Source organism: Pleurodeles waltl, chromosome 2_2 (assembly GCF_031143425.1).
Source record: "Pleurodeles waltl isolate 20211129_DDA chromosome 2_2, aPleWal1.hap1.20221129, whole genome shotgun sequence".
In the NCBI taxonomy this organism is placed as follows: domain Eukaryota; kingdom Metazoa; phylum Chordata; class Amphibia; order Caudata; family Salamandridae; genus Pleurodeles; species Pleurodeles waltl.
In genome coordinates, this window is record NC_090439.1 from 342046199 (window position 1) to 342069304 (window position 23106).

The 23106-nt window shown below is 39.9% G+C and overlaps 1 protein-coding gene across 3 annotated transcripts in view; it reads right to left on the reverse strand.

Annotated features, from left to right (window-relative positions):
- Positions 1 to 11145: 11145 nt before the first annotated feature.
- The window catches only part of TMEM200C (transmembrane protein 200C), a 273607-nt gene continuing 261646 nt past the window's right edge, over positions 11146 to 23106 (reverse strand). Inside the window, exon 3 of one of the 3 annotated variants that reach the window (XM_069219847.1) lies at positions 11146 to 15325. In XM_069219847.1, the coding sequence (XP_069075948.1) occupies positions 13660 to 15288 (1629 nt within the window). In that variant the 5' untranslated portion in view covers positions 15289 to 15325 and the 3' untranslated portion in view covers positions 11146 to 13659. The remainder of the gene's footprint in view (positions 15326 to 23106) is intronic. The other 2 variants (XM_069219845.1, XM_069219846.1) reach the window with 2 other exon arrangements.

Genomic DNA, 23106 nt, shown 5'->3' on the forward strand with positions numbered 1-23106 from the left:
CTTATGACCTTGAATATTACAGCACACATTAAAGACTTGCACTGGCGCATCGTGATTGCAGGGATCTTGTAAACCAAAGGCCACATGTATGAACATTTGGAATTGTGATTTCGTAACTGCAATTCCATGCGAATCACAAATAGGAAATCGTAATTCCAAATCTAAGAAACTCCATTGGGTTTCTTTTGTGATTCCCGATGGGTCGCAAATAGACCTACCTCATTAATAATAATGAGGTAGGTCGCACTTTGCGACCCACTGGGAATTTCAGAAATCACAAGGGTGGTGGCCTTCTGGAGACAGCAGACCACCATGTCTGTGATTGCTTTTAATAAGGCAATCTATTTTTTTTTTTTAACGCAGCCTGTTTTCCTTCGCTGCCAGGCCTTTTACCCCTCAGGTGCCAGGCCTTTTTGGGCTATTTGGGGCAGTTTGCACTTAGACCCTCACAACTTTTTGTCCACATATGCTACCCATGCCAAATTTACATCATTTTCTAGGGATTCTAGAGGTACCCAGAGTTTGTAGGTTCACCTGAAGGAGACCAAAAAATTTGCCAAAATACAGCAAAGGGAAAAAAGGGCTTGTCCCCTGAAAATGGCATTTGTGGTGCTAAACCCTCCATCTTCCCAGCTTTCAGGAACAGGCAGACTTGAATCAGAAAATCACAATTTTCAACACAATTTTGACATTTTACTGGGTCATACCCCATTTTTACTATTTTTTGTGCTTTCAGCCTCCTTCCAGTTAGTGACAGAAATGGGTGTGAAACCAATGCTGGATCCCGGAAAGCTAAACATTTCTGAAAAATAGACACAATTCTTAATTGAGCAAGGAGTCATTTGTGTAGATCCTACAAGGTTTTCCTTCAGAAAATAACACCTGAAATGTCACATCTGCTGGATTCTTCTGGTTGTGGGGCTATATAGGGCTTGTAGGTTCATCAAGAACCCTAGGTACCCAGAGCCAAAAAAGGAGCTGCACCTTATAATGGGTTTTCATTCTATACCAGGTATACAGCAATTCATATGGTGAAATATAAAGAGTGAAAAATAGGTATCAAGAAAACTGTTGTATTTCTAAAATGGGCACAGAACAAGGTGTTGAGAAGCAGTGGTTATTTGCACATCTCTGAATTCTGGGCGTCCCCATACTAGCATGTAAATTACAGGGGATTTCTCAATTTTTTTTACACACTGTCTTACATTTGGAAGGAAAAAATGTAGAGAAACACAAGGGACAATAACACTTGTTCTGCTATTCTGTGTTCCCCCAAGTCTCCCGATAAAAATGGTACCTCATCTTAATGGGTAGGCCTAATGCCCACGACAGGAAATGCAACATAGATACATGACATTTTCCCAATGAAAACTGATGTGTTTTTTGAAAAGTGCCTAGATGTGGACTTTGGCCTCTAGCTCAGATGGCACCTAGGAAAACCTACCAAACCTGTGCATTTTTTTAAAATATACACCTAAGGGAATCCAAGATGGGTGACTTGTGGGGCTCTCACTGGGTTCTATTACCCAGAATCCTTTGCAAACCTCAAAATTTGGCCAAAAAAACACTTTTCCTCAGATTTGGGTGACAGAAAGTTCTGGAATCTGAGAGGATCCACAAATTTCTTTCCACCCAGCATTCCCCAAAGTCTCCCGATAAAAATGGTACCTCACTTGTGTGGGTAAGCAAAGCGTCCGCGACAGGAAATGCCCCAAAACACAACATGGACACATCACATTTTCCCAAAGAAAACAGAGCTGTTTTTTGCAAAGTGCCTAGCTGTGGGTTTTGGCCTCTAGCTCGGCTGGCACCTAGGGAAAACCTACCAAACCAGCAAATTTTTTAAAATTAGACACCTAGGAGAATCCAGGATGGGGTGACTTGTGGGGCTCTCACCAGGTTCTGTTACCCAGAATCCTTTGTAAACCTCAAAATTTGGCCCAAAAAAACATTTTTCCTCACATTTCGGTGACATAAAGTTCTGGAATCTGAGAGGAGCCACAAATTTCCTTCCACACAGCCTCCCCCCAAGTCTCCTGATAAATCTTATACCTCACTTGTGTGCGTAGGCCTAGCGCCTGTGACAGGAAATGCCCCAAAACACATCTTGGACACATCACATTTTCCCAACAACAAAAAAAGAGCTGTTTTTTGCAAAGTGCCAAGCTGTGGATTTTGGCCTCTAGCTCAGCTTGCACCTAAGGAAATCTACCAAACCTGCATGTATTTTAAAACTAGACACCTAGGGGAATCCAAGATGGAGTGACTTTAGGGTCTCTCACCAGGTTCTGTTACCCAGAATCCTTTGCAAACCTCAAATTTTGGCCAAAAAACACTTTTTCCTCACATTTCGGTGACAGAAAGTTCTGTAATCTGAGAGGAGCCACAAACTTCCTTCCACTCAATGGTTCCCCAAGTCTCCCGATAAAAATGGTGCCTCACTTGTGTGGGTAAGCCTAGTGCCAGTGAAAGGAAATACCCCAAAACACTATGTGGACACATCAAAATTACCAAATACTAAATTACATGTTTTTGTGGGGGAGGGGCCTGCGATTGTGGTCCTGCGCTCAGCAGCCATATAGGGAAACCTACCAAACCCAAACATTTCTGAAACCTAGACACTCAAGGGAATCCTATGAGGTGTGACTTGAGTGGATCCCCCAATGTTTTCTTACCCAGAATCCTAAGCAAACCTCAAATGTAGCTAAAAAAATCATTTTTTTTCCATATTTCTGTGTGGGATCAACACACCAGCACAAATTTCCTACCACCCAACATTCCCCTCAGTCACCCAGTAAAAATGATACCTCACTTGTGAAGGTGGGCCAAGTGCTTGTGACAGGGACGATCCAAAAACATGTCAAACTTGAGGGGGAACCAAAGTGGGTCCAACAGAGTAGTTGGAAAAAAAACATTTTTCGACTGACAAGTGGGTCAGAATTGTTATCGATATAGATGTGACATTGCTGGGTGGTAGGTATTTTGTGGATTCCTGCAGATTCCAGAAAGTTTCATCACAAAAATGATTTCCAGCAAAGTTGGAGGTTTGCAGGGCATTGTGGGTAAGAATATGGTGTGCAGTGCATATGAGGCACACCACCCTGGAATCACCCAGATGTTTAGTTTTCAGATGTGTCTAGAGCTTGGGGATTTTTCTATATGGCAGCATCACAAAGTCCAAAAAGTGCATCCCTAACCATTCCAAGTGGGATGATTTAGAGAGTTAGCCAAGCTCTCATGGCCCAAATTTAAAACCCAAACCCAAAATAATCAAATGCCCTCTTGCTTGCCCTGGGATAAGATGTTTTAGTGTGTGGGGGAGGCTGAAAGACTGTTACCCCCTTTAGTTGGGGTGGGGGCAAAACCAGACCCATACTGGTTGGTAGCCACCACCCCACTATTTTTTGTTTTTTCAAATTCCTTGGCATCTAGTAGACTTTCTGCCCCTCCCCGGGGTGTGGATCTGGGGTAAATGCCCCATCTGTCCACTGGTGGGCAGAACAACTTTGGCCCCATTTATTTGTGGTGGGGGTATGGCCATACCCCCACCCTCTTATTTTGAAATAAAATCTTCCCTGGTCTCTGATGGGCTTTCTGTCCCCCTTGGGGGCAGATAAGCCTTCCAAGAACAGGCTGATCTGCCCCCAAAGAAGGGGGGCAGATATGGCCAACAGTAATGTGCCCCCATGGGGAGCGAACCTTACCCAAGGGGCTGCCCCCAAACAAAACACAGACCTACACACACACCAATCCCTGGTGCCTAAGTGGTTTCTGCCCCTGGGGGCAGATTGGCCAAATAGAATAGGCCAAGGGGGGCAGAGATGACCTAAATACAATTTGCCCCCCAGGGGAGCGACCCTTGCCACATATATAAATAAATTCACACACAATATATATATCCCTGGTTTCTAGGGGTTTGTGCCCCCCCCCAGGGGCAGATCGGCCTAATTACAATAGGCCGATCTGCCCCCAGGGAGGCAGAAAAGGCCTAAAAATATTTTGTCCCCCTGGCAAGCGGCTCTTGTCCAAGGAGACGCTCGCCTTATTACAAAATATATTTTTAAAAATCACTGGTTTCTAGATGTGATCGGGCAGCAGAAATGTTGAGAAAGACATCAAAAGAAAGGAAAGGCCTTTCCTTTCCTTTGAAGCCTCTCTCGCCACCTCAACGTGATCAGATGAGAAATGCTTTTGCATTTCTCCTCAAACTCATGCTGGAATCCGAGCTTCCAGCGCTGAGGGGTAGGCCGCTGATATCATCAGATGCCACAGGGGGCTTGGGTTGGGGAGCTTGGCCCTTGGGGGGAGTGCTAGTGCTTCCCCAGAGGGCCCATAGGAGGACGAGCTGGTCTCGTCCTCGGCACCGGGCAACCATTGCTGAGGGTGAGACCAGCTCGGCCTGGGCCCCCTAGGGGTTCAAAAGAAAAAAATGCAATGTTTCAGTTTCATTTTTTAAAGAGTAGGCATTGGTCCGTGGGACCACTGCCTGCTCTTAAAAAACATTTTTGCATGCATTCACAAAGGGGAAGGGGTCCCTTCAGGACCCCCTTCTCCTTTGCGAATGGGTTAGCTCCAATTTGAAATTGGTGCTAACTGCGATTGTTTTGCAACCTGCATTCACGGTCATGAAACAATCATACATAACATTTAGATTCAGTATTAGGATGGGACATCCTGAACACGCCCCTTCCTAATACTGTATCGCAAAACCCATTTTGTGATTCAGTAACAAGCTACTGAATCGCAGTTTGGGCTCTGTATATCCCAAACAGCATTTTTTTGGTCACAAGTGGGCCCATTCTGCGACTAGAAAAAGCTTTGGACATGTGGCCCTAAATACCCACATGAGACTGAGAATCTGATATCAAACCTGTGTTATGGTTTGTGCCACCATTACTTCAGTCTCTATGTCACTGGGGTTTGATCACAATTTATCACCATTTCCATAATCAAGTTCCAAACAAGGTTGGAAGGGATCCATAGGATGTAATCCTATAGGACATTGTTCTCTTCTCCAACTCCCAAATTACCAGTGCCCTGCCTTGCTTATCCCCACACTTGAGTACAGTCACATGTTATGTGCATCTATCTTCCTTTGGAGGAAGTAAGCAAAGCCATTGAAACACTGCAACTGGTGCTAGGATCATTTGTAACACAGAATTATGTTGTGCAATTCCACTTGTGATGGACTGTCTTATTTGTGGCCTCTGAGACAGCTACAAACATGTACCAATGAGGACAGTACTAGCTGCTATGACCAAGGTTTGGGTGATTGATGTGATATACGTGGGTAATGAACTGGTCCACTGGAATTATCTGATTCTGTGGCAGAGTGTTTTATTGCATAATTAACTACTTACAACACAACACATAACCTGTATCTCCTGCGTATTTTGCACTTGTTCATTATTACGTTAAATCGTATTAACAAAAAAGCACCAGACATGATGTTGCACAGGGTTAGAATCTTTGCAAGGGTTAACTCTTTACTTATCATTTGAATATTTTTATGCAAAGGTTTTAAACTGATATTACTTGGGTGAACCCTGCCCAGGCTTTGTGTGTTAAAATAGAAATTAGTAAAACAATACTGCCACAGTATGTGGCCATTACGCTGCCTTTTCATTATGCATAGTTTAGGCTGTCCTGCATCCACTGTTGTGTAATTCCACTGTGCCTGACAATATGTCTGCTTTAACACATTCAGCATCAATATTTCAGCGATAAATGTCCAAGATGTCCACACTATCGCCTGCTCTTGCTATTACTGGCTATGCTCATTAGTGAACATTGATCCTTACACACTAACAATGCTGAAATTATGGAACCATGTGCAATGTGCAATCACTACAGCACTTGAAGCACAAATTCAAGAGTAGATAATTTTCTATATATATATCACACAGTAAAAATCTGCCAAAACATGTCATTTACAAACTATGACAAGCTTCAAGAAAGATTTGTGACAGGAACGTCACCATATACATCTTGCATTACAAATCCACAATCAGATAGTGTAATGTATGACATACTCCAGTGACTTGTCAAAACTTGGCTTCCTCAATAAATCCTCAATAAATTTTGCCCCACCCAAAGTGGTACTTAAACATAATTTAATGTTCATACAGTTAGCAGCCTTTATGTATGTTACACTCTTAACAACTTTCCAAGATTTAAAATCGAGTTACTATTTGTGATAGTTATCAGCCAGACACTATGGAGCAGATTTATCAAAATGTAATGCAACCAGCACAGCAAGACACCACATATATAAAATTAGTTGGGCCTGTGCGGCCCTCTCCTTTCACTGGTGCACCATGTGCTGCCTAGCACCAACGCAGGCACCCTTGCACAATGGTACTTTAGTTTTCAGAGATACTTTTAAAATATGGTTGAATATTAAACATATGTTGTTATTATTAAATGATTAAATTAGTATTTTGTTTTAGAATCATATAATACACTTTTGTTTAAAAAAATATATATATTTAAATACTCTACTTGTTCCAAAATACATTCAACCACTGTACTTACTGATGTTTTTTTACACACACAGCAGTCTGCTCTTTTCATGTTTCTTATTGTGTTAAATGTATTCTTTGTCATACTCACTAATGACCAGTCCCTACTCATCTCATCACTTAACAACATTATGAAACAACTTCAAATTAGTTACTGATTTCTAAGCAAAACATTAAATAAATTAATGCAACTGTAAATATATTTAATTAAATAAAATAATGAACCATTGAAATTATCCATTTAATTAGCAGAATATTTTTCGAAAATTATCAGTACAAGCAATTAGGGTTAATGAATGTTGCCATTGTCCAGAGCAAAATGCACACTGATTGGTTAATTTGCAAAGACATATAAGAGTTTGTAAAAAAGTTTTCCTGTAGTTATTATTATGTATCAGTACATGCCTTTTTGCACTGGCCACAAAATATCTAACATGTGAATAAAATAGGAATACTCATATACAATTAGTTCAAGCAGAAACAACTGCAATCCTTTTGCACTGTTACTAAAAGGAAGTCAGACATTTCATGACTGATTTAAAAGGACATGGACATAAAAGAGTACCATTGAAGTACACTTACTAACTCATAAATGCCTTTGTGAAAAAAAAACCTACCCCTAGTCCACATGTGAACAACAGATTGTCGTATCAGTTTTCACACATCTATGGGACTTTGCGCAGAAGCACATCCATACACAACATTACCACTGATCAAAATGTTAGTGGAAAAGTCACAATTTATTATCCTGACAGAAAGATGCATCTAAGGCGGATGTAGATGGGCAACCATCTCTTGTTTTTTTTGGATCAGAAATAACATGAATCATTCTTTCTATATTACTGCAGCTACCTATCAGGGGCCCATACACATTAATGATTGATTTTGGTGCATTTAAGCATATTGTTTCCATGTGAAAATAGGCAGGCAGAACTTTTACAAAGGTCTTGTTTCAATATTTACCCTGAACATGCATACCACATGCATGTAAATGTTACTGGAAACATTAACATTTCATATTTCAAAAAGTATTTAATTTCTGGCAAACAAAACATTCATGTTCATGGAGAGCATTACTTAAAGATGAGTCAATGTTTTAAGAACAAGTAAATGATGATTACGATTTTTATAACAGATCATGTGAAATTGTACATGCTTTGACACTATGGTACCATATATATGAAATAATTTTGCCCAATTCTTAAACCATTTTTCTTGTGGAAGTCTAACACCAGCGCAGAAAAGGCAGAAACTTCACGCACAAATTTGATATTTTGTTTCAGATTGGCTGGATCAGCAAATACACTTTTTTAAGGTATAGCCTAAAAAGGGAGGCTCTGTCACTTCAACAGACTTCTGTTGCAGTGATGCTGAGGTCCTAAGAAGAGTGTGTTGTCACTGAACATTTGTTGGAATTCATCATTTCCAATACCCATCCTACCTTCTATGGGCTTTAAATATATGCCTTGTTGACTCAGAAATAAGTATTGTTGAGATTTTGGAAAAGAAATAGAACAAGCTGGTTTGTAAGGAATTACATAGGAAGGGAAGTTTCACATGAAAAAAGTTTAAAGAAATCAATATAAAATTCTACACTTATCCTCTCAACCTGCAGATTTGCTATGATTCAACCATTCAACACACCTTGGATTAAATAAAATAGGCATGCACTAGGAAAAGTATGACAATTGTGAATTTTCTTAGCCCATGGTGTTTCTTTGATGATGGTTTGCAGTTGAAAATGTCCAAGCATCGAATTGTTTCATCTGTGCCTGAAGGAATTGATGACTTCTTTTAAAACAGACCACTTGTGTGAAAGCAACATCTAATGTTTGTTTGTACAGATGTCCTAGACATGACCTTTCAGTTTCCTTATTCACCTAGAATGGTATTTATATCTCTTATATGGGTCACAAATGGAAACCTTAGAGTGGAGGCCATGTCAGGTGCCCTTCTCAAGAAGGTTTAGGTGAAAACATTCAGAAAGCATGCAAAAAAGCCATTGGGGCTACTAATGGAATGAAAGCTCTTTCACTATTAACATAATACTCAAAAGCATACCACATCTAACACTGCTAATAGCCATATATATAGCTACTACATGAACAAGTCAAAATAAGACAGCACTTCAGTCATGTTATCTTCTACAGTGTTAGAGTAAAAGCACGTTTCAACCTTAGCATTGTGTCTGCTCTCCTCAGCATTCTGTTATAAGTCTGGAAAGCTGATGACTGTTATGGGGAAGGGAGCACACTAAACTCTAGCAAAGGGAACACACTATTTTGTGCTTTTGGTCTTTTTTGTAATATAAACTTTCATCCTTTTGATGTTCAATAAACAAAAATGCATGAAAGCCTCACTGAAGGTAGCAAAGCTTCTAAGTTAAGGTGTGATAAGTTGGATACTTACCCCCATATTTATACTTTTTTAGCGCCGCAATTGCGTAATTTGTTTACTCAAAAGCGGCGCAAACTTACAAAATACAATTATATTTTGTAAGTTTGCGCCGCTTTTGCGTCAAAAACTGATGCAAACGCGGCACTAAAAAAGTATAAATATGGGCCTTCATTTTTAAGTTAACAGTATGAAATGTATCTTGGATGAAAATCTGAGGGCTGTCTGCAAATGTACCTATTTGGTTAGCAGCACTGTAAAAAACAAAAATGGTATAGCACCATGAAATTGTGGCAACTACTATGGCTAAATGCATACTTTGAATTCTCTTTCTCTAAAAATAGTAAGGGTCATATTTATACTTTTTGATGCAAAACTGCACTAATGCAGTTTTGCACCAAAACGTTTAGCACCAAAACGTTTAGCACCGGCTTGTGCATTCCTGAGCACCATTTGGACGCCATATTTATGGAATGGTGCAAGTCGGTGCAAAGGGTGGGCTAGCGTAAAAAAATGACATTAGCCGGGTGGGGCTGGCAGTAAGGGAGAAGGGGGTTTTGCACCAAAAAATGATGTTAGGCTGGTTTGAGGCAAAAATAAAAAAGGCTACAACCAGCCTAGCATCATTTTCTGATGCAAAACCATCCATACCACATGACTCCTGTCTTAGAAAAGACAGGCGTCATGCCCATCACCCCAATGGCTGGCACAGGGGACCAGAGTCCCCTGGGGCATGGCCATTGCACCCTGTGTCATGCTGGGGGCCCCAAGTTGGGCCCCTTATGGCACTTTAATAAAAATAAATACTTACCAATACTTACCTGGAATGGGGTCCCCCATCCTCCGATGTCCCGCTGGTGTAGGTAGGGGTGTCCCTGGGGCTTGAGGAGGGCACCTGTGGACCCGTTGCATGGTGTTTAACCAATTAATTGGGTCCACAGGTCCCCTAACGCCTGGTCTGACCCAGGCATTAAATAACGGTGCAAAGCAAGCTTTGCACAATGATTTAGCCCCTTCTCCCACCTGTGCGTCATTTTAGCATGGTGGATAAATATGGGACTATGGGGTTAGCACCATTTTTTAGATGGGAACGCCTACCTTGCATCCCATTGACGCAAGGTAGGCTCATGCATGTAAAAAATGGTGCAAACTCCAATATCTTGACGTTAGATGGGTCTAACGTCAAAATATAAATATGGAGTTAGTTTTGCACTGAATTTACGTTAAAAAAAATGACACAAATTAAGCACAAATGGAGTATAAATCTGCCCCTATGGTACCTGTTAAAAAAGATCTTCATAATTCCCTTTACTACTTTTATTATGCATTAGTTCATGTCTAACACTTAGAGCGCTGTAACTATTTCTCAAGTAATTGATCTTAAGTTTCCAGAAACCTCCAAAATTATATTTCTCCAACTAAGTTGTGTTAATAATCCTTATGGGCCCGATTCACAAAGGTAGACCAACGTCTAAATGTACTACTTTTCAGTATTCACAAATATAAAGTTAGACCTGAAGTCTAACTTAGGCCAAAATTCTAACTTTACTACTTTTTGGAATTCACAAAGGTAAAGTTAGACCACATGTTTTACTTTACTAGTAGTAAAGTTAGACTTTTGGTCTAAGTTAGTCTTTTCGTCTAACTTTACCTTTGTGAATACCAAAAAGTAGTAAAGTTCATCATATAACAGTTGTCAAGATATGTTTTAATAGTATACAAAAAGGATAATTATTGTTTTTGTTTAAAAAAAAAATGAAGGTTGCTCCCCTAAATATCAGGTTGAACACAGTATCAGAAACGTTTCTAGGACAAGAAATTACACTTTGAAATACACTAACAACATAGTGTGCCTTGGTTGTATTAACACATGTTTTGAAATTCCCTAGTACACTCAGTACCTTACATAAAAACACATTTGGTCTACATTGAGTGAAACAGGAGGGTGGAGAGCATTGATAAATACAGAAATCAAAAAGTGAGTGTAAGAAATAGTGTTATGCAGAGGAAAATGTTGATACATTTAAAATTATATGCCATGCAATGCTGAAATTATACATGAGTAAGGTTGAAGAAGCAGATGGGTCTAAGCTTTCTCCTGAATATCATAACATTTGTTGTTATTATTTGATGAGGGTCAAGTTACACCCATGGATGATTGTCTGATTTGGTTAAAAGACTTAATTTCAACACATGTCTAACTTATATATTGAGTACATTTCACATTTTTCAGAGTTTTTTATTAGTCAACCCAAAACTATTTATAGTTCAAGGGAACCCCTTTCATTTGGCAAACAGTTCAATGACATAATTTAAGACTGAAACAAAAAGAAACCACTTCTCCTGCTCTCAGTTTGCCTCACTGCTCAGTCCTCCATGCAGTACCCATTCTCTGCTTATTCTGGGGCAATTTGCTGAGTGAGATAGGCTCCAAGGCTAGTTTATAGTAAGGGCATGAAAAAAGGGAAGCGGTGAAATAGCGATATCAGAGTTACCAGGAAGAATTGTGAAATAATTCTAAGCAAATGAATGGAAGAAGCTACCTGATATAATTATGTGAACGTTAAATAAATAGACTAATTTGTCCCTGGTCTGCTATGATCTGAAATCAATTAAATTGGGCACAAGAGATAAGCAGGAATGCCCCTTTGGGTCAAAGTGTTTTAATCGTGTTTCTTATTTTCCAATAAAATATTAAAATGTATTTTCTGAGAAGTTTCAATGTATCGGTCTGTTCAGAGGAGCATTAAGGATTTACCTGTGCTGCTGTGAGAAAGTGCCCTTTTCATACTTTAGAAGTTGTAATCACTTCTTGTGTGACAGGAAAAGGGACTCTTCTATGAATATTTTTTCACAATTGGGAGTGGTAGATTTTGAAATGACAAATGGCTGGGTGTGTGCAACCATACACAGACACATTCAAAGTATAACATGGACATTTGAGCAACAGAGTAATTATGAAAATAGACAATAACAATGTTGTCACGGCTCTCCTACACAAAGCAAAGTTTTAAACAACTGAGTCTAGGCTTCCAAACATCACTACATAGTCACTTCCTAATAACAAATACATGACCAAGTAGCAGGCCATAGTTACCATAATCTTCTGTAAAGGTGGGCATAGTAAAAAAACTGAAGTGCACAATTAGAAAATGAATGATTAAGCAGGACGATAACATGATAAGAAAGCTATCACCTATCCACTATTGAGAGATAATAGAGTCAACATATCCTTCAGGCTAAAGGAATTATATAAGGAGTTTAAAATATTCTAAATGGCAGCTTATTGGAGAAGTGAGAGGATAGAAAAATCGACACACATGCATAGTTTTCCACTTACATTATTGGAAGTGATAAGGATGTTTGTGAATTTCGCAGCAGTGTTCAGATGAGTTCAGCATTTAATTCATAATTTAAGTTTTCAGAGTATGCTTGTTCAAATACTTTGATCCCATTTACAATTGAATAGTGGTCATATCATAATAGTGGATTACACTGTGGCGTGCTCTGTTTATAGTCCTAATGCAAAATGTGCAACTAAAGAAAACTGAGAACGGTTTAGGACATCTTGCGCCTTTATAAAGAAGTACATGTAGTCCACCCCCTTTGACTACTAATGGTTTCTTTTGTTTTTATATTCTTTAGATTACTTGGTCATGTTGTGTTCAATCTTAACCTCAATGTGTGCATGTATGCAGGTTTGTGTGTGAATGATGGCCGGTATTATATCCCACTTACTTTGCATTAATGTAAATGTATGACTGTCCACAGTAAGGAAGGCTGTAGAAATGGATACTTAAGGGTAGCAGAAAGGGGTGTGACAGACATTCATTATTACCTTACATTATCTTCAAATGGTTGCTGTTCGCACATACTTTGCAGTTCCCGCTTTGTAAGCATGCTGTTTATTTCCTTTGAAAAGCTGGAACTAGTAGGCCATTGAAAGTGCCTTTTTTGATGCTTGTTAATCAAAACGATAAAGTGATTACACTGCTTATTCATGTATACCTAATAATTTAAATGTAGATCCATATGTATGCATGTTGATAGTAAAAGTATTCAAAACAGTCAGAAAAATATCCTAAGATTATAGAATAACTATCAGATATTTGAATACATTTTGGTCAAGCACAAAATATCCTACAATTTCTGATAATATATTTGGAAAACCTTTCAACAAAACTCAAATGAAAACTGCGCCATTTATCATGAAAATGGTGTACAAACTCCTTTGAGTTTTTCAATATTTTTTAGGTGCTTTAAGAGATGCACTGGTAAAAATATAGTTCTGAATATTAGCTAGCTTTGCTGCTCTCAGGCAAAGAAAGGCAAAAGCAAAAGATGATATAGCTTCAAAACAGTGACTGACATATTGTGCCATCAGCAGTACAAAGCAATGCTATCTCATAAAAAAACACATTGTAAAGTGCACAATCTATTAGGTAACCTGATTCTAGAAAAAAAAGTATATTAGTTATTAAACTGATCTTTAACACAGTAATTTTGTATTGAAAATACAGTACAATCACATTCAGACATACAGTATATCGCACTTGTCGGGGAGAGCCTTTTCCATTTTTTGCTCAAATTCATCACGTCTGCATGAGTCATTAACTTAAATGTGAGGTTAAAATGCGGTATGATCTTTGGATATGGACCAAACTCTGATAATAAATACACAAACAGAATGTTTAAAACAGTGTCATTTGTGGGATAGCCAATAAATATATCACTATATGGTGCTCTACATGCCAGCAGATTCTATTTCTGCCTCTTCCAAAGTGGCATGCGACCTGGAAATCATAAAAAGTTTGTCCTTATTTGTGTACTGTTTCTCAAGTTTCTGAGTTTTTTTCAATATTTGTTCTTTGCTTAGAACTTCTTGTGAAGGCTCATCTCTTGGGTTGTCACAGTTTTCACAGTCCTGGGTTTTATTGGTAGGGGTGTCTGTGGACTCAAAGGAGGTTCCAGCCTCCTCCAAGTGGGTGTAGCCCTTATTGCTAGATTGATCAGATTGGGAGCTATCAGAATCCCTTCTGATCACTGATGCTTTTGTAAAAGCATTGCTGAGATCCCTAGTTTTTGAATGGGTGCAGGTAGTAGCTTTAACTAACAGGCTTGAATCAAGGTCTGTGCTACTTAGAGATGAACTTTGAAACTGTGAGCGAAACTCTGGAGATATTGGTCTCCTGGTATCAGGTAAACAACTTGTGCTCTGCCGCCTCAATAGTAAGTGTCTTTGTGTCCGTGTGTTTGAGTGGCTGATATCAGTCAAACTCAGTTCAAATTCTCCCCGTGGAATTTCTTTGGCACCTTTCTCCTCTGGGCCACATTTTTTTGTGCAGTCCAAAAGGCAGTCATCCAACTTTACGATTGGGAGGGTGAAGGCGCTGAACGAAGAACTCACAATTCCTGCACTGCTCTTTCCTAGTTCCTTTTGGGTGGAGGGTAGTTCTGCATCTCTGTCTCTTGATCCAATCTTTTCTCCAGGCACAGAAGAGGCTGAAGGCTCCCGATAAATGCTGTAAACTACATCCTTTTGATTGGGTGGTTCCTTTAATTGCTTCAGCGATTTCGGAGAGGAAGTCTGGGGTTCATCTAGATCCAGAGGGGATTGGTTCACTGTGCCACTGAAAGCTGTGTGCCAGGAGCTTTTAGCCAGCATACTAGGGCCAAAACAATCACTAGCCTTTGCATCAAGGCCCCTTGACTGCACATAGTTGACAAATCCATTTAAAGGGGCACTGTCTTTGGATCTAAGACTATGAACGTCAATCACGGTAGAGTAGAGGTCCCTTAAGTTAATAATCTTGGTTTTTTTGTCCCTATTTTCGTGCAGTACTGCATTAGCACAAATAAAGAGGAATATCCCAATACCCATAATCAAAGGACCAAACACTTTGAGTTTATCTGAGTGCAAATAACCAGAAAAGAGATTAGAAAAGAACCCAGCAGATGTTGCCATCTGAGTACCACCACTAACATCGCTGATGTTGGATTTGGGTGTTACTGTGCCACTCTCATGAATGACTTGGTGACTCAGCGATGATTGGTTTTGAGTTGAAAGGGACACTTCTTTTCCTTCTGATGAATGCTGTTTGGCTTGAATTAACCCTACGCTGTCCTGGTAGACTTGATTATTTTTAGGCCAGTAGCCAATTATTGCCATAGCAACTCCAACCAAGAGTACCACAATTCCACACAGGGCAATCAAGCCCGAAATAGAACACAAATTGAGTTTTCCTTTCACTACCACCACATCATTTTTTCGTTTCTTTTTGGCTTTTCTTTTGGCCTTGGGAGCTTGGCTTTGTGGCCGAAGGGGATCTTGTTTCCGGGCAGAAATTCTTAGGAGGCCTCCGGTTGCAATCATTGTTGTATTGTGAGTTGGCCACTTGCTACATCAGCTCCTGCGTGGAAAAAACAGGAAAACGGAGTTAATTCACTGCCTAAACGCATCACATCAAATTATATTTTAGTTTACAGCGTAGTGGTAAAAATGTCTAATGCCAAAAAATAAAAGGCAAATGGTAACTAACTATAAATAGACGTGACAACCCTAAAACTGTACCTTTAAACAAAATGTTAAAGCCGTTTATCTATGAGAATTTTACAGGTGCTCCAATTATTAAAAATATATTTTTATGAACAAAACATTTCCAATGAAATTTGGGAGAGAATCCACGCTTTTGTATTACAAAAACCATAAATATACTTGGGCCAGATCACGGAAAGTGCACCACTGACTTGCAGTTTTGCATTGGTGGCAAGTAATTTTCCGTCTGTTTTCAACTGACATTTGCAAGGATCGATTAGCACCACATGTTGATTCTGCGGTTGTCCCTCGATGCAAAATGAATTATTCCGTAAGTCATAGAAGTAAATTTCACAGCAGACTTGGATGGAATCAGCGCAAAATCGCCCAGAACCAGTGCAAACGGTGCATTTATTCAAGGAGCTTTTCAGAAATTAATTCATGACTTTAATGATTAAATGTGAACATGAAATGCATTGTAAATACTCGAGACTGAAATAGAAAAGGCTTTGTTACAATTTAATGTAATAAAACACAGCAGATTATTTGCTAGGACAACAGCTCTACTATGCAAAATATAAAAATACAAGTACGGCCAGCATTAAGAAAACTGCACGTGACATTGAACTCAGAAGTAGTGACGGGCAATAAGTCACCGGAAAAATGTAGAATCCATTGATTTAGCGATTTTAATTAAGTTAGCGTGTATTACATTGATAACTGCATCGAATGTTAGTTTTGTATTCCACAGTGATGGCCGACAAAACCAGGAATGCGTTTACTATTTATTAGATATTATTAGACATTGTGTGATTTGAGGGGGGCAGTGTATATGCTGTCATCTTGTGATTTGTAAGCTGTCTTTGATTGTAACCTGTGAATAGGCCATTTTCTCAATCTACTGTCAATGACATGTTAACCTTGTCAACATAATTTTAATATGGTTTGGTATGAAGACTCTGTTGAGCATGCTAACACTGTAACAAAGCATCATAAACACCTTATTTAATCGAAAAAGAAAGGATTTAGAAGAGACAAACAAATGCGAGTTCCAGTCATGCTTTAATTGACTTTAAGTCCAGATAATTCCAATAAATAGAAGCCCTTGTCTCTTCAACCCAAAGGGTAGAAAAACCTCAAAATGGTTGGCTGAACTCAGTCAGTTTTTGCCAGTGAAGGACGGGTCTAGTTCACAAAATAATGTGTAAATCTCCACCCTCAGGTCTCTATCTTCATCTCGAGTAGCGATAAAAAAAATTAACTTCAAAAAGAATTCTAGGAGTAGTCCTGGGAATCCTTGACAATCAGAGCTTCCCAGAAGCACTCGCATGCATAAGCAGTTACATATCTGAAATTGTACAAGGTGCACAATTATGTCATTAAAAGTAATAGAAAATTAATTTGTGCATGCTAATCATCATTGGGCTGACTACCCCCCATGTAAGGATAACCTAGCTGCAGAAATATCAACCAAGAGGCCAAAAGACATCCTGGCCTTAGTGAGAGAGGAGTCTCCTTCAAGGAGAGCTATGAAGCCTTGTTGTGAAAGCCAGAGATCCCTGGAAGCCACAATGCCGATCCACCTACTTTTGAGCAAGACCATCAACATTGGGACATGTTAAGTGAGGACAGGCAGACAAGACTGCCATAGTGGCAGCAGAGATGAAGAACTACAACCTTGCCCTGCTTGGCATCATTAAGACCAGATGGGCACAGTCCAGGCAGGAAAAGATGGCTTCAGGAGGAATGCTGCTGTATTCTGGACAGAAGGAAGAGAATGTTCCACATACTCATCAGCAGTCAACAGAGCTCTGATTGGATGGGATGTGCACGGTCCCAGAATCATCACAGTGACCTTCCACACAAGAAAAAGAGGAGCAACAAGAATGTTATCCAGTGCTATGCATCTACAAATGACAGCAAAGAAGAGCACAAAGAACAGTTTTACAACAGACTCCAGTACTTCTTGGAGAAACATCTTGAGAGAGACATCACTATTCTGATGAGGGACCTCAATAACAAGATTGAAAGTGACAACACTGGGTAAGAAGAAGTCATGGGCAACCATGGCCCTGACGACATGAATGAAAATGGTGAAAGGCTCACAGATCTCTGTGCCCTCAACAGTTCGGTAATCAGTAGCAGTGTATTCCCACACAAAAGAATACACGAGGCAACATGAGTGTCAACAGACCATTCAAAAGAGAATCAGATCAGCCATGTCTGCATTCCAAAGAGGATCCGGAGGTCCCTACAGGATGTGAGAGTGATGAGAGGAGTGGACATGGCATTAGACCATCACCTTGTCGTGGGCAGGCTAAAGCTAAAGTTTAAGAAAGTATGAATGAAAACAAGCCAAGGCCAAAGATATAACACCACCCTTCTCAAAGATGCACAGAAATGGGGTGAATATTCAGTCACCCTCAGTAACAAGTTTCAAGTCCTGCAAGAGCTAGAGGATGACAGAGACCCAGTAGAAAGTCAGTGGGAGAAGATCAAAGAAACAGTGACATCAACCTGCTAGGAGATACTGGGTTCCAAGAAACCCCAGCATAAAGAATGAATCTCCAACGAGACTCTGCACAAAGTCCAAGAGAGAAAAGAAACCTGAAGTCAACACCAAAGTGAAAGCTCAAGCCTAACCCACCAAAAACAACCAGGAAGCAAAGAGAAGCATAAAAGCAGATAAGTGAAGATTAATTGATGGTCTTGTCCCAGAAGCCAAGGAAGCAGCAAGCCATGGAAACGTGAAAGAACTCTGCTACATAAAATGGAAACTTGCTGGTAGATACAGCAAGCCAGAGAGACCTGCTAAAGACAAAGGACCAGATTTACAAGACCCTAGCACCTCTTAGTGTCATACTAGTGTCACCTTTTCTTACATGAATGTGGCGTTACGGAGGCCATTCCTGCACCAGGCATAATGTATGCAAGGGGGGGGCATTCCCCAACAGGGAGGCCTGTGAAAATGGTGCAATGAAATGTACAACATTTCACTGCGCCATTTTTATTGTCATGCTCAGAGCAGGCATTAAAATGACGTACCCATTACTTTCAAAGTGCCTCCCATTGCTTTGCAGGATTAGCACCACAATTTATGGCGCTAATCCTGCAAAGTACCACATTAGCATCATACATTTTGACACTATTGTCCAATCATGGGCAATAGTGTGCCGTATTGTAAATACAGCACACACATGGTGTCATTGGGGGGCGAAAGGGGAGCAAGAAAAGTGGTGCATCACAGCTGATACTCCTCTTTCTTGTAAATCTGGCCCAAAGTTGGAAACACAATCATGAACATCGAAAGCCAACAACGAAGATGGTTGGGGCACTATGAAGAAATGCTGCACCAGCCCATGCCTCAGTGTCCACCAGGCAGACAGCCAGCTAACAAGGACTTGCCAATTGACTGCACTAGACCACCCAAGGAATAATAGGGAAAGCCATAAAAGATCTGAAAAAAGGTAAAGGCAGCAGAACCTGACAACATCCCTGCAGAGCCACTGTAGGGCAGACATTGACACATCATTAGTGCATAAATTGGATGTGCCATTATGCATTTCAGAAATTAAATGAAAATTTACTTTGCTGCATATATAATGTATGTTCAAATGTATGTAAACACAGTCACTGAAAAGGCATATAATCGAAGTGCACTTAGAAATAGAAATGGAGAAATGTCATATGCAAGTCACATCTATGCAATTTTATTCAAATGTATTGGTATTATGATATGTTACTTAAATTGTGTACTTCATAGTTATTCTTCTTTTTTGTGCCTATGAGAAATGCACGTATAATCATGTATTCAAATGTTCATTGAATTCTATATTAAGTTGTCTGAAGTGAAGGCCTGAATTTTTTCTGTGTTTAAACTTAAATGTAGAATTTTGCTCTTGTTGCATATTTCTGTCTTTGCAGGTGCAGTTGCACAAGTCTCCAGTTAATGAAGAGCTTATACTTACTTGTAGATAGAGGGGGTATGGAAGGTGGGTTGACAAGGACGAGGAGTGTTAACAAGGAGCCCTGAAGAAGAACTCCCCTCCAGATTCCTGGACACAGGATTGATCCAAGGTTGTCCTGGTGCTTGCTCCAAGAGATGAAAGTCTAGTGGGATTTTAAACTGTACAAACTGTAGAAAGCTATTGCTAATGATGTCAGCTCATGGAAATTCTAAAGAGATAAAAGTGGTGTTTAGTTCTGTAGAGAGACAGATTCCATTTACCCTTTGATTAGAATGCATCTCTAGAAACATAGGGTCAGCTGTACATTGCTTTTTCTTGGTCGCAAACGTCCCGATTCTCAGAATCAGGCCGTTTGTGACCAAAAAAAGCATTTCTCATGTACAAACCCCAATTCGCGATTTTGTAATCTATTCACTGGTTCGCAAAATGGATGTGTGACTCGCTATTTGGAAGGGGCATACCAAGGGCGACTCAGAGCAATATGTATGATTGTTTGGTGATCATGAATGCGGTTGCAAAACAATTGCAGTTACCACCAATTTCAAATTGGTGATATTTCACTCGCAAATGGAAATGGGTCCCCAAGGGACCCCCTTCCCCTTTGTGAATACATGCTAAAACATTTTTTAAGAGCAGGCAGTAGTTCCACAGACCACTGCCTACTCTTAAAAAATGAAACTGAAATGGTTCATTTTTTGCATTTTAAACGTATCTTATTTTCTTTTAAGGAAAACGTGCTGTGTTTAAAAAAGAAATTGCTTTATTTAAAAGCAGTCACAGACATGGTGGTTTGCTGACCCAAGCAGGCCACCATTCCTGAGATTTTTTTCGATTCCCTATGGGTCAAAACTTGCAACCTACCTAATTAATATTAATGAGGTAGGTCTATGTGTGACCCACTAGGAACCACAAAAGAAACTCAGTTGAGTTTCATACATTTGGAATCACGATTTCCAAATTGCAATTCGCATGGAATCTCAGTTAGGAAATCACAATTCTAAAGGTTCATACATGTGGCCCTTAGAGAGGTACAGACCTCTTTTTTTTTGCTTGGCTGATGCGGCTTTCTGTTACGCACATCTCCCTTTTGCAGAACGTCTACCAAGGTTTCTGTGATGCTGACAACTTCTATGTATTTCCTATATCGAGAATTTGGAGCATCTTTAGGGTTTCCTTAGCTTATTAGAATAATTAGATTTCATTAGATTCAATGGTTAGGCAGGAAGAACAAAGCTTGGAATCTGATCATCAAGTGCTGTTTTTAATCTTTTGCCTTGCCGCTGCTGAGATTTTGGTATGCTGATATGCCTGTGTGTATGAGTTAATCTGATTCAATGCAATAACTCACCCTTGGTGATTCTGTACTTATATAACATGTTTCTAAGGCTCATTTACAAAGATCTATCTTTGAATTTGTAATAAACGATTTAAACTTTAATTTTTCCTCCGATATTCAATATATGGTCAAATGGGTTAAACTGTAAATTAACTGCAATGTATTAATGTGTTTCTACTTGCCCCTCGAAACTCTTAAAAAGATTTATCACACCTAGAAAATTAGTGAATGGGCCAGATGCTAGATCAGATGGTATCCAGGATGGTTAGGATCACAAAGTGAAGAGAGCTAGAACCCAGTTTCCTAGATTAGTTAGGCCCTAGAGCCCAGTCCCTAGTGCCCATGTTCAAACTTTGGATGATTGTCAGAGCTGTAGATATTCAGAGGTGTGAGTATCAATAGGGTGCGAATTGCAGTGGTTCATGTTTAGGTTGGGGTGTTTGTGGGTTGGAATGGTGTCCTGCAGAGATATTTTGGGCCTGATTTAAGAAAAGTGGCACTGCTTCCGATGCAGCACTACTTTTCTTGCGCTCCTTAGCACCCCCCACAGCGACCATGAGTGCATCGTATTTAATATATGGTGCACCATGGTTCAGGGTAGGGGCAATAGCATCAACATTTTTGATTCTATTGATGTACTGTGTAGGATTAACACAAAACCTTTGGTGCTAATCCTGCACAGTACATAGGGGCCCATTGAAAGCAATTCTGTTCCCCCTTTTAGCGCCTTTCTGTGCAGGTGTTAAAAGTAGCTGCAAAAAATTACGCAGTGGAATCTTTTAGATTCCACTGTGCCATTTTTGCAGACCCCGTAATGGGGGGGACGCCCCCTTGCATACATTATGCCTGACACAAAAGAGGTTACAAAATGGCGCAAAGCATTCATTGCGCCACTTTGTAAATATGGCGCTGTGAATCTGGCCTCGTTGGGCCACATTAGCATAAAAAAGTACGCTAATGTGGCGCAAGGAGGCAATAGGCCGTCTTAAATCTGGGCTTTTGAATGTTGTGTGAGGGTGGTAACTTGTGAAGAAGTTGAAGAGGTTATCGGGTCCCAGGATAGCCTTAAAAGGTGTAGAAGACATCATATTGTAATTGTCTGCTGGGTTTGGTTGTGTTCGTCGTGAGACGTCTAAGACAGTACAGTTGAGAAAGGGACTTATCTTTGTGTGAATGTGAGATGATTGTTAAGTGGGTCTTAATGCGCCGAGTGAAACTATACTAATCTGGATGATACCCCACAGGTCGAGGTTTTATTCAAAGTGTTTGGTAAAATTCTTGTGTGATTGGGAACTGTTGATTCTTTAGTGGAGCAAACAAAGGTAATTTTATTGTATTTTGTTATATGTGTGCATTGTTAAAGGGAGTGTGTGCATGCGGATTGTAAAGGAGGGTGAACTGCTGTGAGGAGTGAGATTGACATCACAGTGTGCAGTGCAGGCATAATTTGGTTAGTGTTTTTGCCACACTGCTGTTGACTGAGAACATCATAAGGGATTGTTGTGACAGAACAAGGGATTGTGGATACAGCACTGTGTTTGTTTTAAAAATAAAATTCTATTGTGGTTGTTGACATTTGCTTGGGAGAGATGAAAAGTTTCAAAGTTATGCAAGATTTGTTGAGAAGAGATACACATATATCTAGTAGAAATGGAGAAGATGCACCTCCCAAAGATACCCCAGGTCCTATGGCGATCAAAATAGGGGTAAATACATGTCTTTGGCTTAGTCAATGACACAAGATCACAGAAAAAGATGATGCATTGAGGTTTCCGCAATCTGGCACATTTAATTGGAGAATTATTGAGTATTTGAAGAGGGTGTTGTACGAGATAAAACTACATCTTAGACTGGCACAATATGAAGCACTAAATGCTTGGGAATGTGCTGTTCATGTCAGAGAGAGACAGATATCAAGGTAGAGCCCAAAGAGTTGTGCGCACCTATGAGGACGCAATATGTGATACTGAACGGAAAAGGTGGAGCACTGACATGATAGAGAGAGTTAGATTGTAGCCAACCCGAATGACTGAAGCAGCTGAGGGAGAGATAGAAAAAAAAGACTAAGAAACAGAAATAGGGAAAAAAATAGGAACATAATAACATGAGTGCAGTCAGTGACAGTGACTCTGGAGATAGCATTTTGGAAGTGTTGCTGTCCAAACGTCCAACCCATACAATGAAGCTAGGGAAGTCGGTGGAAATGGTACTTGTGGTCATGGGAAGATTGTATTTGTCACTGCCGCAAACAACTGTGACTCTTGTCCTGTTAGAGCCACTTCAGCTTATATGCCTTATGAGCCAAGAAGTGAGGATTCAGGAATTTGTGCTCCAGCTGATTCTACTGCTAGC